The sequence below is a fragment of the Lactuca virosa genome, chromosome 8 (genome assembly GCF_052849685.1).
Source record: "Lactuca virosa cultivar CGN04683 chromosome 8, Lactuca_virosa_CGN04683_v6, whole genome shotgun sequence".
In the NCBI taxonomy this organism is placed as follows: domain Eukaryota; kingdom Viridiplantae; phylum Streptophyta; class Magnoliopsida; order Asterales; family Asteraceae; genus Lactuca; species Lactuca virosa.
This window is the reverse complement of record NC_136433.1, coordinates 31,010,083-31,027,041: the sequence shown is the minus strand read 5'-3', so window position 1 is coordinate 31,027,041 and position 16,959 is coordinate 31,010,083. Positions and strand designations below refer to the sequence as shown.

At 41.8% G+C, this 16,959-nt stretch overlaps 1 protein-coding gene and 1 pseudogene across 2 annotated transcripts in view; both read left to right on the top strand.

Annotated features, from left to right (window-relative positions):
- Window positions 1-16,959, top strand: part of LOC145128867 (uncharacterized) — a 175,734-nt pseudogene that overhangs the window by 29,113 nt on the left and 129,662 nt on the right. The gene's annotated exons all lie outside the window — the stretch shown is intronic.
- LOC145134702 (cyclic pyranopterin monophosphate synthase-like) lies at window positions 11,882-12,847 on the top strand. The gene is made up of 2 exons (XM_079069546.1): window positions 11,882-11,994; window positions 12,210-12,847. Exons 1-2 carry the CDS (start codon window positions 11,893-11,895, stop codon window positions 12,807-12,809), a joined length of 702 nt encoding a protein of 233 aa, XP_078925672.1. The 5' UTR covers window positions 11,882-11,892; the 3' UTR covers window positions 12,810-12,847.

Sequence of the window (16,959 nt, the reverse complement as noted above, 5' to 3'; positions counted from 1 at the left end):
TTCATGGTGGAAATTGGTGAATCGTCATCCACCTACCTTCAAATATTTTATAGCTTGGATTACGGCATCCCTCTTCTAAGTTATAAAATAGTTTGTTGGGTCCTAGCCTTAATATTTCATATTGGGTGTCATATTAAGGACTTTAAATCAACTATCTTGAATATCTCCCAAAAAGATGTATGGTCTAGACATTTATGATCTTCCCAAATCTCTTGAAACAAGCTTTCCTAAATGAAGATGATGTCCCATGGATATCATACTTCTTTCACCTCCTCCAATTATTCTCCCTAACCCACAAGTTCCTAAAAAGTTTAAGGTCACTCAAGCCCTATTGGCAAGGCAAGGTCTAGGTGTGATCACATCTTGGAGATGTAGTCACATATTGACAAGCCGGGAGAGTTGGGTGTCAAAGTCTTGAGAAAGTTGGTGGCTCAACTACTTTCTAAGTCACATAGTGAGTTCTTTTGGGAATCCTATGAAACAGACTAAGACAAGACCCTTAATGATCTTATCTATTTGCTAAGATCAACTTCCTAAAACGCTATGGACATTGACAATGATGCCATTGGATATCCAGTAAAGCTCTCTCTTCCCAATGGAAAGGGATCGGCCATAGTCAACTCTGTTGACCCAATGGTAAAGAGAGAGGCGAAGTCTAAGATAGTCCCATTATCAAGGATCCATAGGTAACTATTGCCAAAGGAAGGGGCATTGGTTACGAAGCTGCCAAATTTACCTAAGGATGTTAAAGTCAATAAGTTTGGCTCTACTTCAGGTAAAGTCCATTGTCTAACTCTATTAAGTACATGCTGATTCTGATCGCGAAGATGGATTTCAATCGCATGGTTCGGTGATCAGAATTTTGGGCTATTACGTAAGAGTTATGATATTTATATTGCTTAGGAATAGATAACAACAAGGTTTTCATATGGATTGTAAGGAGAAGTTTTTCCGCAAAGTTTTAAAATAAAAGAAAAAAGGTTTTGATTTTATTTATTTTAAGTATCCTTACAATGGCATTTGTGAAAAGTTGTTGCTTATAAGATTCCATTGATAGCAATATTGGAAAAATGGATTTGATTCTTTCGGTTGTGGTAGTGTCTAATATTACCAAATAAGGAAAGATTTTCATCACCCAAGGTTCAATTGGACCGAAACTTGGAATCATGCAAGTTGTATAGTATGATGAATGAGAACTTTCAGCTTGGAAAATTAAGACTAATTCCTTATGTGAATAAGGAAAGGACTAAGGGATCGAGTACACATTCTTGTGCACTGGTCAAGTCCACCACAAAAGATCAAGAAGACTATTCGTCATGATTTACTTAAGTTCAGTAAATATGGTTATACTTATAAGTTTAAGTATAAGTCTGTAGCATTGGAGAAGTTTCAATGTGAGACAGAACGAATAAGAAGAATCAAAGTGTGGCAGAAAGATAAAAGTTTCTCAAATCTGAAAAGAGGGGAGAGTACTTTAGTATCATGTTTATGATCATCTTAATGATTAAGATACCATATCACAATTGGTCCTCTAAAGTCGAAAAGAGGAGTCATGAATTGTTGAAATGGTTAAATCAAAAAGATGAGTCATACTTCGTTCCAAAACAATTCTTAGAGTCATACTCCAAGATTGTAACTTGAGTGACATATCTTAAAGAGGGTTTGTTAACACTAGTCAAATGTAAGAGTAAAAGGTTATCTACTCTTGTACATTTGAAATTGGTAAGTTGTGATGTTTTGGATAAAACAGAGACCAACTTAGGCCAATTGTGTAAAGTGTTAGTCTTGATAAAGAATCCGCACTATCTCTTGAATATTTGACAAGGGAGTCTTATATGTCAAGAGGACAGTGGGAGTTTTAAAGCTCTTGAAAGTTTCAAGACTTAATCAAGAATAAAACCTAAAGTCCTTCACTAGCACACGACTTGAGGTTTATAACCTATCGTGTTGAAATTTTTGTGCCTATTCAAGTTGGCTTTGCATAGGAGTTCTGAGAGTTCTCAATTGGTTGCACAACTACTTGGAAGCAATGACAGGCACCTGAGCTGCAAAATGGCAAGAATTTAAGATTGCACAAGTTTAATCAATATGAGTTTGGATTTGTCACTAACCTTGTCTTGTGATTATGGTTTTGACAAATTCACATGGATAAGAACACATACACTATTAAATCTAAGTGTCATAAGGTTTCTCTCCGATTCATGAAAATGATGGTGAGGAAACACTTTCACTAAGTAGATTTTAGCTAGATAACAATTGTGATATTTGCATTCTCAAAGTCGTTAGTGGAGCGTGTGTGGTTTACCGGCACACTAACATGGACTTGTGAGAAGTGGCAAAGGTCTAAACAATTGAGACTATGATTACGGCATCCCTTTTCATAGTTCTAAAATTGTTTAGACACACATGTGAGCTATCTAAGAGAGGTGTATGATTTTGATAAAGTTTTATCAAAACAATCTAGTATCAGAAATCTGAACTTTGGTAAGAAAGTCAGCTGATTTCTGAGTACATGTCAAAGCTAGTGGGAGCATAAGTGTTATGCTAATAATCATCATGTTAGTGGGAGCATGATAATTATGACAAAGGTTGCAAGTTAGCAATGTTAATTATAGAAAACAAAAGTTTCAATTCGTGAGGTTGCAGGGGTTGAAAAAGTTGTTTTGCTATAATTAAGGGAGAGGAAATTATACTTCATTTCAATTCTAAAAAGCTTAGATTGAGATTTTAATCGTATTTAATCAAGGATATATATATGAATTTCATGTTGGAATGGCTCAACATAAGGAAATTCTATATATGGGTCCATTATTTGCGTTCTAAAATTCGATTATGATTACGACATCCCTTTTCATAATCTGAATTTTGAGAACTTGGCAAAAATTGAAATGGAAATATTATAGCAAAAGACTGGTTTAGTCTTTATGTGAGACATCATGAATTGTGTCCCATATGCTTCGGATATAGGATCGATTACATGTGCTATATTCATCCTTTCTAAAATTTTCCAAATGCCTGGGGCATTATGAAGGGAAAAGGTCTAGAATTGGATATGACTAAAATGATTAAGCAATTGTCGAAGACAATCTAAGGTTTACCAAAGATTGGTTGCTCAAGGACAGTTGGAAGTATAATGTTAATTCTGGAAGGACCATATTGACATAATCTGTAAGGAGGCAACTCTTGTTCAGAAGTGATAGTCAAAATGGAATATGGAAATGTTTCAAAGTTAGAAATTATTCAATCTGTGTAAGATTAGGAAACTTAATGAAAGAAGGATGTTTCCAACGAGCTGATCTCCTTTGGAATGCTCTGTAATGATTGTTGTCAAGTCTTTCTGACTTTGTGCATAATCATTAAGAGGATCAATGCATATAAGTTTAGAATCTAACAGATTTCAGTAAATGGCATGAATTTGGAATTCTTGCATTTGCAGTAAGGATTTGGGACTGTGAAAAGAGGATCATTGGAGTGATGTTCAATTGATCTATTTTACAAAGTAAAGATCATAGACAAACATAGTATGCATACTTGGTGTATGGCATGACTAGTGTTTAGAAAACATAGTGTACATGCTTGGAGCATGGGACAACTATTGTTTTAAATTCAAGTATAAAGTTGATAAAACCGAAACAATGAATAATGAGTAATCAGTATGGTGATAAATAAAAGTGTTTATTTATATTCATAGGGTTTGATACCATATTTGATTCATTTATTCTTGTGTTTCACTTTGCATATTTTGACTTCCAGAATAACTAAGTCGCTCTTCCTGAATGATTAAGTTATTCAAACCATCCACATTCAGTCATATGTTGGAAGTAGATATGAATCAAGACTGTCATGGGTTGGTTTGTAGAGGTCCAAGTTGGTGGACAAAGTGGTGCTACAACACTCATGAGTGCTCATAAGTTCTGAGTGTTGGATTCAACCCGCGCTCATTTGAATCACTTCATGGATTTTATCACGAATGATCATGAGACGATAATATCTTATATTCTTCAAACCTAGAGATATGAGTTGTTACTATGAGTTGGTTATACATTGATTGCACGAAAACGCATTGGTAACTCGATGTTATAAAACGTGCCTTTGTGTATGATTCAACAAGTAATAGAACAAACCATATGAGTCGAAGTTTATCCATTCCTTTTACCTTCGGGATAAAACGATATATGTGGGCCCCTCGATGATTTAAAGATGATACATGTGAGTGCTTGGCCAAGCCAGGACTGATTTGATTTGTTCAATCAGTCAATCATCATGAATCGGAAATCGGGAAACAACAAATGGACAGAGAGAATGATTGATAATCCATGTCTCAGTCCATATGATATCTAGAATGGAGGAATATATGATCCCTTATCTAATGGACAAGTCATTGACAAAGGTCAGAGTTCATCGACAAGGTCAGAGTTCGACAGAAGCTTTTGAGAGCTACGATTGCTGATCGGTTCCTGAAGTCATACGCAATAATAGTTTTAGACTTATCGAAGTGGGAGACTGTTGGATTAATGTCTAAGTCCATAACTATAATTGGTAAGACTTGACCCGACCCGACATGGTCCATTTGGGTTGCATGGCATCATGCATTTGGATAGACTATAATGAGAGAAATAACACTTAAGGTTGGTTAATATATTATAAGTTCTAATATATTAATAAGGTTATTTAATTAGTATTGATCAAGAATTAATTTGGAATTAATTAAGTGATCAAAAGGAGACTAATTAAATATATGGGTTGATTGTGTAAATCATTCATTCTTATATATATGGGCTTGTGATCCAAGATTCCTTATGTTGGACTAAGTCCATGGGATGACCCATGGATACTCCATGGAGGTTAAAATCCATGGAGCATAAGGAATGGGTAAAGTTATGAGTTACATGGTGTAACCCTAATAGCCACCATATAAAAGAATCCCATGGCTCAAGAAATCGTGCACTAATGTGTGAGTGTGAGGGCTAGACGATTTCAAGGAGTGTTCAAGTTTCTCTCAAGTTATTCCAAGTGTATTTGGTGTTGTGTGAACCATTTGAGGTGTCACACTTGGGGTACTAGGCACTCAAGCTTCATGAAGACATTCTACATCAAAGAGGTATGTATTCTATCTTGTTATATTTATTATTTTGTATGCTAGATTAGGATAATACCTTGGATGTTCATAATTGTATGTATAATAGAGAAAACATAGATCCAAGGTATTTAGGGTTGCATGTACACTTAGGAGTGTTAGAATGCTCATAACCCAACAAGTATAGGGCCCATACTACTGGAAACACAAGACCAGTGAGCAATCCAAGTAAGAATCCTTAGGGTACTAAGGAACAAGTAGGGTTGAGTGATCGAGTGCGAGGATACTCGAGCGGGTCTCTGACTTCTTTTGTGTTGTGTTTCAGAGACATCATGGTGGGTACGCGTCACACTCCAAAGAGCATCAGTGTTAGCGATGATGAGATTCGCAGGATGATCCATGATGAGGTGGTTGCAACCATTCGAGATGAGATACCAGAGATGTTTGGGTCTATCAAGACCACGTTGATTGAGACATTTGACGAGCGGTACGCTGCTCTTACCGATGCTGCTGTTGCTGCGGCCACCGCAGCCGTCGCCGCTGCTAGGCCACAGGGGGGTGAATCGTTGCTGTACCGGGAGTTCAACAACAAGAAGCCGCCAGAGTTTGATGAGACTTAGGATTCGATAGCAGCGATGAGATGGATCTATGACATTGAGGGATGCTTCTACACTTGTTCTTGTCCGGAGCATCTGATGGTACGGTTCGCGCTGAACCAGCTTCGCTTGGGAGCGAAGGACTGGTGGAAGTTTGTGACAGCTAACTTTACTACTGCAGAGCTTACCGCGGTGACTTGGGATAGGTTCACCGCTATGTTTCGAGACGAGTACGTTCCCCCGGTGAAGAGGGAACGGTTGGCCTATGAGTTTTTGTCCCTCAAGCAGGGGACTGAGTTTGTGACTGTGATCATATGGATGTTTCATGAGAGAGCGTTATTTTGCCCTGAGCACGTGTCTACTGAGCAGGCGCATATGAGCCGATATCTGAGCATACTGAGGAGAGACATTCGTGAGTTCGTGGCGAACTCGTCATACCGGACATTTGCCGAGCTCCAGGCGAATGCTCGGAAGAGGGAGATTGAGCTAGAGACTCAGGCCAGGGAGGAGGCAGAGTCTCAGAGGAGGGATAGGCGGCCGTCACAGTCTCAGCCAGTGGCCAAGCGGGCAAAGCCCGCTGATTCGAGATCAGGAGGTCAGAAAGGCCGCACTTGTGGGAAGTGCGGCAAGAGCCATGATGGGATGTGCAGGTCAGGTGTGTGTTACAAGTGCGGGAAGGAGGGGCATATCGCGAGGAATTGCCCCAAGGGATTTTCGGTTTGCTTCCATTGCAACCAGACTGGCCATAGGAAGGCCGAGTGCCAGCAGTTGATTCAGGGATCAGCGCAGGGATCTGCGCCTTCTACCACTCGAGCTACAGAGAGTCGGCCCGTGAAGGCCGAGGCACCGAAGGCTCGCGGCAGAGCCTTCCAGTTGACAGCGGAGGAGGTCCGCGCAGCACCCGATGTTGTGGCTGGTATGTGATCTTTTGCTTATTCTTTTGTTTACATATGGTGCTTATATGTGATATGTTTAGGTACTTTTCTTGTGAATTCTGTACCTGCTTTGGTGTTGTTTGACTCGGGTGCGAGTCGATCTTTCGTGTCGCTAGCATTCAGTCGTCATATCAGTAGCCAACGTGAGGCATTGAGTCGACCTTTGAGAGTCTCCATAGCTGATGAGCATGCTGTTTTTGCGACTGATGTGATCCAGGGGTGTGTGCTTGAGACTTTTGGAGTCGAGTTTCCAATAGATTTGGTACCTATAGCGATGGGGGATGTCTGTGTCATCGTGGGCATGGACTGGTTGAGCCAATTCGGAGCCATGATCGACTGTGAGCGACAGCTGGTGACCATCCGAAACCCTAGAGGGGGAGTACTTACAGTGTTCGGTGAGGGTACCCGATCTGGGTTAGCATTTTGTTCGGCTGCCAGAGCGAGGCAGAGCTTGCAGCAGGGTTGTATGGGCTTTCTGGCGTATGTGTCGGATACGCGGGATATTTCGGAGAGACCGAATTCTATCGCTGAGGTTCCGGTAGTTAGCGAGTTTCCGGATGTTTTCCCCGAGGAGTTACCGGGTGTGCCTCCCGAGAGGCAGGTGGAGTTTCGCATTGATTTGCTTCCTGGGGCGGCACCTATCGCCAAGGCACCTTATCGCCTTGCGCCGCCAGAGATGCAGGAGTTGTTCTCGCGGCTTCAGGAGCTGTTGGGAAAGGGATTTATCCGGCCGAGTAGCTCGCCATGGGGAGCGCCGATCCTTTTCGTTAAGAAGAAGGATGGTTCACACCGGATGTGCATTGATTACCGGGAGTTGAACAAGTTGACGGTCAAGAACCGTTATCCATTGCCGAGGATCGACGATCTGTTCGATCAATTGCAGGGTGCGTCTTGGTTCTCCAAGATCGATTTGAGGTCTGGTTATCATCAGATGAGATTTTGTGAGGAAGATATTCCGAAGACAGCATTTAGAACTCGTTATGGGCATTACGAGTTCGTGGTGATGCCCTTCGGGCTCACCAATGCACCAGCAGCGTTCATGGATCTCATGAACCGGGTATGCAGACCTATGTTTGATCGTTCGGTGATAATGTTCATTGACGATATTTTGGTGTATGCGAGGTCTAGAGATCAGCATGAGGTGCATTTGAGAGAGGTTCTCGGAGTATTGAGATCGGAGAGGCTTTATGCCAAATTCTCCAAGTGTGATTTCTGGTTACGAGAGGTCCAGTTCTTGGGACACCTCGTTAATCAGAATGGGATTTTGGTCGACCCGGCCAAAATTGAGGCGGTTATGAGTTGGGAGGTGCCGAGATCCCCCACCGAGATCAGGAGTTTTCTGGGGTTAGCCGGCTACTACCGGAGGTTTATCAGAGATTTCTCCAAGATTCTTGTTCCTCTCACCAAGTTGACCCGGAAGGGTGTTGCTTTTGTTTGGGGTCCCGACCAGCAAACCTCGTTTGAGACTCTTCGCCAGAGGTTGTGCGAAGCTCCAGTGTTAGCTCTTCCTGAGGGAATGGAGGACTTCGTGGTTTTCTGTGATGCATCTATATCGGGGTTAGGTGCAGTGCTTATGCAGAGGGGGCACGTGATAACATATGCATCGAGGTAGCTGAAGCATCACGATACGAGGTATCCCACCCATGATTTAGAGTTGGGGGCAGTAGTATTCGCCCTCAAGATTTGGCGTCACTACTTGTATGGGGTTCGGTGTACCATTTACACGGACCACAAGAGCTTGAAGTATTTGATGGATCAGCCTAACCTGAATATGCGCCAGAGGAGATGGTTGGACATGGTAAAAGATTACGATTGTGAGATTCTGTATCACCTGGGCAAGGCTAACGTGGTGGCCGATGCCCTGAGCCGCAAGGCGGAGAGTGCCCCGATTCAGGAAATATACATGAGGATGACAGTGATGACTCCGGTATTGGATACCATTCGAGAGGCCCAAGCGGAGGCCATGAGACCGGAGAACCGCAAGAAGGAGCGGGTGATCGGCCAGGTATCCAAGTTTGTGATGGATAGTCGGGGACTCATGACCTTTCAAGGTCGGATCTGGGTGCCTTATACGGGCGGAACTCGTAGCACTCTGATGGAGGAGGCGCATAGGTCGAGATTTTCGATCCATCCCGGGGCCACTAAGATGTACTTGGATCTGAAAAGAGACTATTGGTGGCCCTGTATGAAGAGGGATGTAGCATGGGTAGTAGAGAGGTGCCTGACCTGCCGCCGGGTCAAGGCTGAGCACCAGGGTCCTCATGGTCCATTGCAGTCTTTGGAGATTCCCCAGTGGAAGTGGGAGCAGATCTCGATGGACTTTATCACCAAATTGTCGAGGACAGCGCGTGGAGTTGATGCGATCTGGGTGATAGTGGATCGGTTGATGAAGTATGCCCACTTCCTTGCTATTAGTGAGAGCTCTTCTGCTGAGAGGCTGGCAGAGATTTATGTGCGAGAGGTGGTAGCTCGGCATGGAGTGCCGACGTCCATAGTTTCGGATCGGGATGTGCGTTTTACTTCCAGATTCTGGAAGAAGTTCCATGAGGAGTTGGGAACGCGATTGCATTTTAGTACCGCCTACCACCCACAGACAGGCGGAAAGAGTGAGCGGACGATTCAGACGCTTGAGGACATGCTTCGGGCATGCGTCATGGATTTCGGTGGGAGTTGGGACTCATACCTACCTTTGGCTGAGTTTTCCTATAACAACATCCATCACTCGAGCATCGGTATGCCTCCCTTTGATCTTCTTTATGGGAGGAGGTGTCGTACTCCCATTTGCTGGGGAAAGGTGGGGCAGAGAGTTATGGGCGGCACTGAGATAGTGTTGAAGACGACCGAGCAGATTCAGCAGGTCCGACAGAGGTTGCAAACGGCCCAGAGCCGTCAGAAGAGTTACGCAGACAGACGGCGATCCGAGCTTGAGTTCCAGGTCGGAGATTTTGTGCTTCTGAGAGTTTCTCCTTGGAAAGGAGTAATTCGGTTTAGGAAGCGGGGCAAGTTGGGGGCCTCGATATATTGGACCTTTCAGGGTGATTTCCAGGGTAGGCAAGGTAGCATATCAGTTGGAGCTACCTGAGGAGTTGAGCCAGATCCATAGCACCTTCCACGTGTCCTAGTTGCGGAAGTGTGTGGCTGATGAGACGACTGTAGTGTCATTAGAGGACATTCAGGTGGATGCGACTCTGAATTACATCGAGAGGCCGATCGCGATCCTAGATCGGAAAGTGAAAGTTCTAAGGAACAAGGAAGTGCCCCTGGTTCAGGTCCAGTGGCAGCATCGGAGGGGATCCGAGTTGACTTGGGAACCGGAGTCAGAGATGCGGGAGCAGTACCCTGAGTTATTTGCTGAGCAAGACTTCGAGGGCGAAGTCTGATTCTAGTGGGGGAGAATTGTAACATCCCGAAATCAGGTATATCCCCTTGGCCCTTCTTTTTCCCTAAGTTGTCAAATTTAGTCCTCGAAATAATTTTATGGCAATTGAGTACGCTGGCCGTACTGGAAGGTACGCTGCGCGTACTCATGAGCGTGTTCTTGACGAGGAGGCTACCCAGTACGCTGGGCGTACCATAGTGTACATTGCACGTACTAGGTTCAGACTAAAACCCTAATTGTGGGGGTGATCCCTATAAAAGGAACATATTGGCCTCACTTTTAGCCACCATTTCCAGATAGTGAAACCCTAAGAGTGCCAAACCCTCGTTCTAGAGCTTGTGTGTGTGTGTTTGAGCTTGATAGTGTTCTTGTGTGCCTTTGAAGAGAAGAAGGTGCCATTAAAGAAGCTAGAGTTGGGGTGCAAGTTTTGGATCTGAGCTTTTCAGAGGTTGGAGCATCATTTGGAGGTAAAAAGTTCAAAGCTTTCTTATCCTTTTTGGATTTGTGCATTATGGGCCATTTTTAGGGTTTTGTCCCAAAGGTGGAGACTTTATGAGTGAAGGAGCTCCATGGACCTAGATCTGCCCTTTTTCTGTGTATATTGTGCTTTAGATCCATAAAAATCTAATCTTGGACGTTAAGAGTGAACCATGCATGAGTTGTGAGTTTTTTTAAGGAAGGAAGTGGTGTGATTTGGGTGTTGGTGACCTTTACAGCCATGCAAAGGCTTAAAGTCACCGACTTTATGGATTGAGATGCTTTAGAGTGACCAGATCTAGGATTTGAGCTCATGTCTTAACCGATTAAGAGCAAAATCATGAAGTTGGTGAAACTGGGGCGTACGATGGGCGTAATCCCAGTACGCGCAGCGTAGGGGTCGAGTGTCCCCGATTCTGTGTAGCATCCGAGTACGCCCAGCGTACAGAGCTTGTACGCACCGCGTACTCCTTAGGGTTGAATTTCATTGACTTTTAGGGTTTAGTCAACAAGTGGACCTTTGGACCATTAGAGGGGTAGAATGGTCTTTTACCCTTCTGAGTGAACATAGGAAGGGACTAGTCTAGCCTTTGAGAGCCGTTTATAATTAGAAGTGAATTCTGTATGTGTTTAGGCGGAGGCTAGATCAGTGTTTCGAGTTCGAGATCGTCCGAGTTTACCCAAGGTGAGTCTTCTCACTATACATTACCTAGGGTGGTATCTATGTTTGGACCGGAAGGTCATGCGTGTTTGCTTGAGATTATGTGTTTTTGTGATTATGTATGCTATGTGCTATTCTGACCGGACCGGAGGGTCCAACGATTTACGAGGCCAGAGGGTCCTCAACCAGACCGGACCGGAGGGTCCAACGAGCTAGACCAGACCAGAGGGTCCAACGAGCTACGGGACTGGAGGGTCCCGTTGAGACACATTGACCAGAGGGTCGTACTGAGTATAGCCTCGAGTGACAATTTGTTGTATGTGGTATTTTGGGGAACTCACTAAGCATTCGTGCTTACCGTCTTATGTGTTATGTGTTTCAGGTACCTCAGAGGATCGCGGGAAGGCACCGACGTGATTGTACACACACTTTTGATTTGGAGTTGTATTTGTGGATCTTAGGATTGAACAATTGTTTTGAAAACTTGTTGATTGGTTTTCGAAGATTTTAATGATGAGACATGTGTTGTATGAATATTAAAAATGAAAATTTTGGTTTGAAATCTCTTGTCGTTACAAGTATACTCCACAAATAATGCTTTGAATGATGAGGTTTTGTGATCTTTTGATCCACTTTAACCAATTGGTTTAAAGCATTGTAGGTATTCGTTAAAATGCATGAATGAGACTGAATATAGAAATGTGGTTCATTAGATTTGCTCCAAATTTAAGTATTTCCTGTATTTATAAGGGGAGCTTTTTACTGTCATGTATCTTCGTCGGGCATCATTGATGTTACATAAATCAAGAAGGTCGTTTAGCAGCAGCAACAGCCATGATATTGCCAGCACCATTGATGAGCTTAATAAGGTGCATTTTTAATTATTTCTGTTTTTTATTTCTTTGATATCTGCACCAGAATGGGAAGATGTCATTGAAGAATTCCATGTATTTATGTATCAAGATACCTAATAAAAAAATTTAGACCATGTTCACTCTACTTATATTATTTGGGACACTAATGATTGATGAAGTTTGACATTATAGAAACGGGAATTAATTATAAAATGCTTGAAAATTTTCAGGAGATGGAATTTGTTTTTGGTGAAGCTCCATCTACAAGTCTTACTGGTTCCAGTGAAAGTCAACCTGTTGCCCAACACTCGGAGTTTACACGTGTTAAAAAAATAAAAATGGAAATGGAAAATGAATCAAAACTGAGTCATATTAGTGTGAAAGGTGAAGCTCAAATGGTGGATGTGTCTCACAAGGATATTAGCAAGAGAGTTTCAATTGCAAGTTGCAAAGTTATTTTAGGGAAGAAAGTATATGACTTAATTTCTTCCAACCAGGTTGCAAAGGGAGATGTTCTTAGTGTAGCAAAGATAGCTGGAATAACAGGAGCAAAACAGACTATTAGTCTTATCCCACTATGCCACAATATCAACTTAACTCATGTTGGTGTTGATTTACGATTAAACCCTTGTGATTATTGTGTTGAAATACGAGGGGAGGCTGCTTCAACAGGTAAAACCGAGGTTGAGATGGAAGCATTGACATCAGTTACTCTTGTTGGGTTAACAGTGTATGATATGTGTAAGGCTGCATCAAATCATATTCAGATTACAGATGTACGATTGGAACATAAAACTGGAGGGAAGAGTGGGGATTGGTCCAGGGAGTAGAAACAATGATTCTTCAGATTGTGGATGTTAGTGCTAAAACATTTTTTGAACACCTTGGATTAGGTTGTAGTATCATCATATATTGTTCTTAGTATTATCATTTGCTAAACAGGAAAAATATATGATCTTAAACTCATTCAACAATACAAAAATTCAATAATGTCAAGAGAATAATATTATACTATAATCATATCCTCGAGCTTCCCTGCCAACCCATCCCATAGGCAAGCGCCAAAAGTTTTAATTAGACCGGACAATCTGTGATACCTGTCGAACACAAATTTATTCGACAAGAATTTGTCAAAAACAAACACGACACGAATTGTTAAATGTGTTTTGTTTATCAAACACGACACATAATTAATCCATGTGACCTGTGACAAGCCACAATTAAACACGTTTTTAATTGCGTTACATAAAAATACGAATTTAATTTGTTTTTATACATGTCGTGTGTCACGTGTTTATACATGTCGCGTGTCGACATGAATTTAATTTGTGTTTAGAATATTTTAAATATATAAAAAATTTGAATATTAGTCGACTTTATAAAAAAACAAAAACAAATTATTTAGCTGAGAATTAAATTTTATAAACAAAAATCTATTATAGTTTAATATTTTATAGATAGTTTTTTTAGAAAAAAAACATATTAAGCGTTTTTAGTGAAACTTTTTGAATCTATTTGAAAAATTAGTTTAGTAAACTAAGAAATGATAGAAATATGTTGAAAATAAAAAATATATATATAGATAAATAACAAAAAAAATTATTTGTTTTTTAGACTATTTAATTTCTATTTTATAAGCCAAAACTAATATGATATGATATCCAAAATACTAATTCGGTTTTATTGATATAAAAAATCGAATATCCAAATCAAATAGTCCACTTAAACAATTTGGTTTAACAAAATAATGTAGGTTAAAAATTTAGAGAAATTTATAAATTTAGTCAAAATCCTTAATTACTTTTCAATAAATAGCAAAAAATTAGCATTTTTTCAGAAAATAGCCTACGAAAGCGAATGTGGTTAAGCTCACTTGCGATTTCAGCCTTACCAACTATTATCTCGCTATATTGTGGCTACGAATTGGGCCCAGTTCGGCTCATGGGCCGAAAGTATATAAACCTTAAAATCATGAATAACCCTTATTTTCACACTTTCAACTTGAAGATTCTCTCAACCCTCTTAATTGCTCAAATCAATATTCACCCTAAAACTTTACAAGTATATTGGACGAAATCGCAACTACATAATAAAAATCGACCAGAGGAAATCATAGGTGGCCCTAGTGAGTCTCCCCAAACTACCACATACCATACTAACATACATATATCAGAGTAAACATCCCAGGCTAAACATCATGGTGTGTGCAATGCAGTCATCCCGAGCTCTTCCCTTTGCTACCGGAAGTACCTAAAACCAAAACTGAAAAATGTAAGCACGAAGCTTAGTGAGTCTCCCCAAACTACCATATACCATACACATAATCACATAATAACATATCATGGGCCCCACCCACTTCAGCGGGCCTTGCTCGGCATCAGACAGAATCCGGCATCAGACAGAGTCCGGCATCGGGCCCCGCCCGACATCGAGAAAAGCTCGGTATACATATAAACATATCAACATATACACATAAAATAAACATATAAACATTCCTCGGGCCCCGCCCGACATCAGACTGAAATCCGGAAGCATACAAACATTCCTCGGGCATTACCCGACATCGGACCGTAATCTGGAAACATACAATACAGGCACCTGCAAGAATCACGAAGACATCAACCATACAAACATTCCTCGGGCACCGCCCAACATCAGATCGAAATCCGGAAACATATAAACCTACATCGGGCACCGCCCGACATCGTACCTTAGTCCGGAACATACTAACATACATATACGGGCCGACATTGGTGCCTTTTCGACCCGTTCATACAGGAGGAAAACTCACCTCCAATGTGAATGATAGTTGAAACATCTCTGCCTGGAATCAGCTCTACTCACTCCCTGAACCAAAACAACCCCTTAGATACCAATTCATGTTCATAACCCTTTAAGGTCAACTATGGTCAAAGTCAAAGTTGTAACACTGTAAATTTCCAAACAAAATTTTCATTTAAAATCACATTAATTTCATTAACACAACCATAAAAATCCCCAAATATCGAGTTATCAAAAACACATGTTCATTAATTGTTTAAAACACAATCTAGGATCCTCCAAAACATATCCCCAACTCGTGTGTGTACAATTAAGCCGGTGCATTCCCGTGATCTTGAGAAGTACCTGAAACACATAACACATAACACATAACATGGTAAGCACGAAGCTTAGTGAGTTCCCCAAAATATCACACATATTCATTAGCCTCTCATGGCTATACTCAGATAAGACCCTCCGGTCAATGTGTCTCAGTGGGACCCTCCGGTCCCACAACTCGGGTGGACCCTCCGGTCCTAACTCAGCAAGCTCAAAATAATACACATCATAAATCACATAGACATAATGCAGGATATCACAATACTCTATAAGCACATAAAACCCTTCGGTCACACAAAGGTTACCACTCTAGGTAAGTATAATGAGAAGACTCACCTCGTAAGAAATCGGATAACCTTGAACTCAAATCACCGGTCTAGCCTCCGCCTAACACATACAATAATTATTTCTAATTAATAACGGCTCTCAAAGAAGCTAGACTAAACCCTTCTACAAACTCACAGAAGGATAAAAGACCATTTTACCCTTCCATGGCCTTAATAGTCCACAAATTGACCAAACCCTAAAAGTCAACTAAAAGTCAACGGCAGCGCGTACGATGCGCATAGGGCGTACTCCTTCGCCATGCATGCATCGGGGATTCATGACCCTACGCTGCGCGTACTGGGATTACGCTCAGCGTACGCCCCAGTTTTGCTCTTCCTACTCATTTGGTCTTAATCCGTTAAGACCTTAGCTCAAATCTCAGATCTGGACTCCCTAAAGGCTCATACTCCATAATGTTTGTGACTTTAAGACTTTGCATGGCTGAAAAAGTCACAAACACCAAAACTCTCACTCTCTATTCTCAAGAATGCTCGTATCTCATGCATGGGAGTGGTTTTGACGACCAAGACTCCATTTTTATGAAACCAATCCATTAAAACACCCAAATGGACAGATATTAGGCTCTGGAGTTTCAACAACTCATAAAGCTTCAAGCTTTGGGACCAAAAACCTTAAAATGGACCATATAATGCACAAATCAAAAGGATGGGAAAGCTTTGAGCTTTATACCTTCAACTGATGCTCCAGCCACAGAAAAGCTCAGATCTAAATCCTTGACTCCAACTCTATTCTCTTCAATGCTCCTTGTTCACTCCAAGGATGCCACAAGAATACTAAGAAGCTCACAAAAGGACACTCAAGCTCAAAGGACGAAGATTAGGGTTTTGAGAGGGTTGAGGTCTGGGAATGGTGGCCAGAAATAAGGCCATCATATCCTTTAAATAGGGACACACCCTTAATTAGGGTTTTCACTATGGGCCTAGTACGCCCAGCGTACTAGGTGGCTTTCGCGTCAAAAACACGCACATGAGTACGCTGAGCGTATACACGCGTACGCCCCGCGTACTCACTTACCACCTTTTCTAAAATAAAGTGCCAAAATTGACAATTACCAAAAGAACAAGGGTTGATAAGGTATACTTGGTCTTGGGATGTTACAATTCTCCCCCACTAGAATCAGACTTCGCCCTTGAAGTCATCTTCTGGAAATAACTCTGGGTACTGCTCGCGCATCTCGGACTCCGGCTCCCAAGTCCACTCGGACCCCTTCTGATGTTGCCACTGGACCTGAACCAAGGGCACCTCTTTATTCCTCCAGACCTTCACCTTCCTATCTAAGATCGCTATCGACATCTCGATGTAATTCAGACTCACATATCTGAATGTCCTCTAACGGTACCACTGTCGTCTCGTCAGCTACACACTTCCTCAATTGAGACACGTGGAAGGTGTTATGTATCTGGCTCAACTCTACAGGTAGCTCCAACGAATAAGCTACCTTTCCAACTCTGGCAACCACCCTGAAAGGTCCGATATATTTGGGACCCAACTTTCCCCGCTTCCTGAATCGGATCACCCCTTTCCACGGGGATA

Bases quoted from the DNA above. Each gene is read 5' to 3' on its own strand.
- LOC145134702 (XM_079069546.1), top strand. From the start codon at position 11,893: ATGTATCTTCGTCGGGCATCATTGATGTTACATAAATCAAGAAGGTCG. The intron at 11,995-12,209 runs GTGCATTTTTAA...GAAAATTTTCAG, and splicing joins CCATTGATGAGCTTAATAAG to GAGATGGAATTTGTTTTTGG.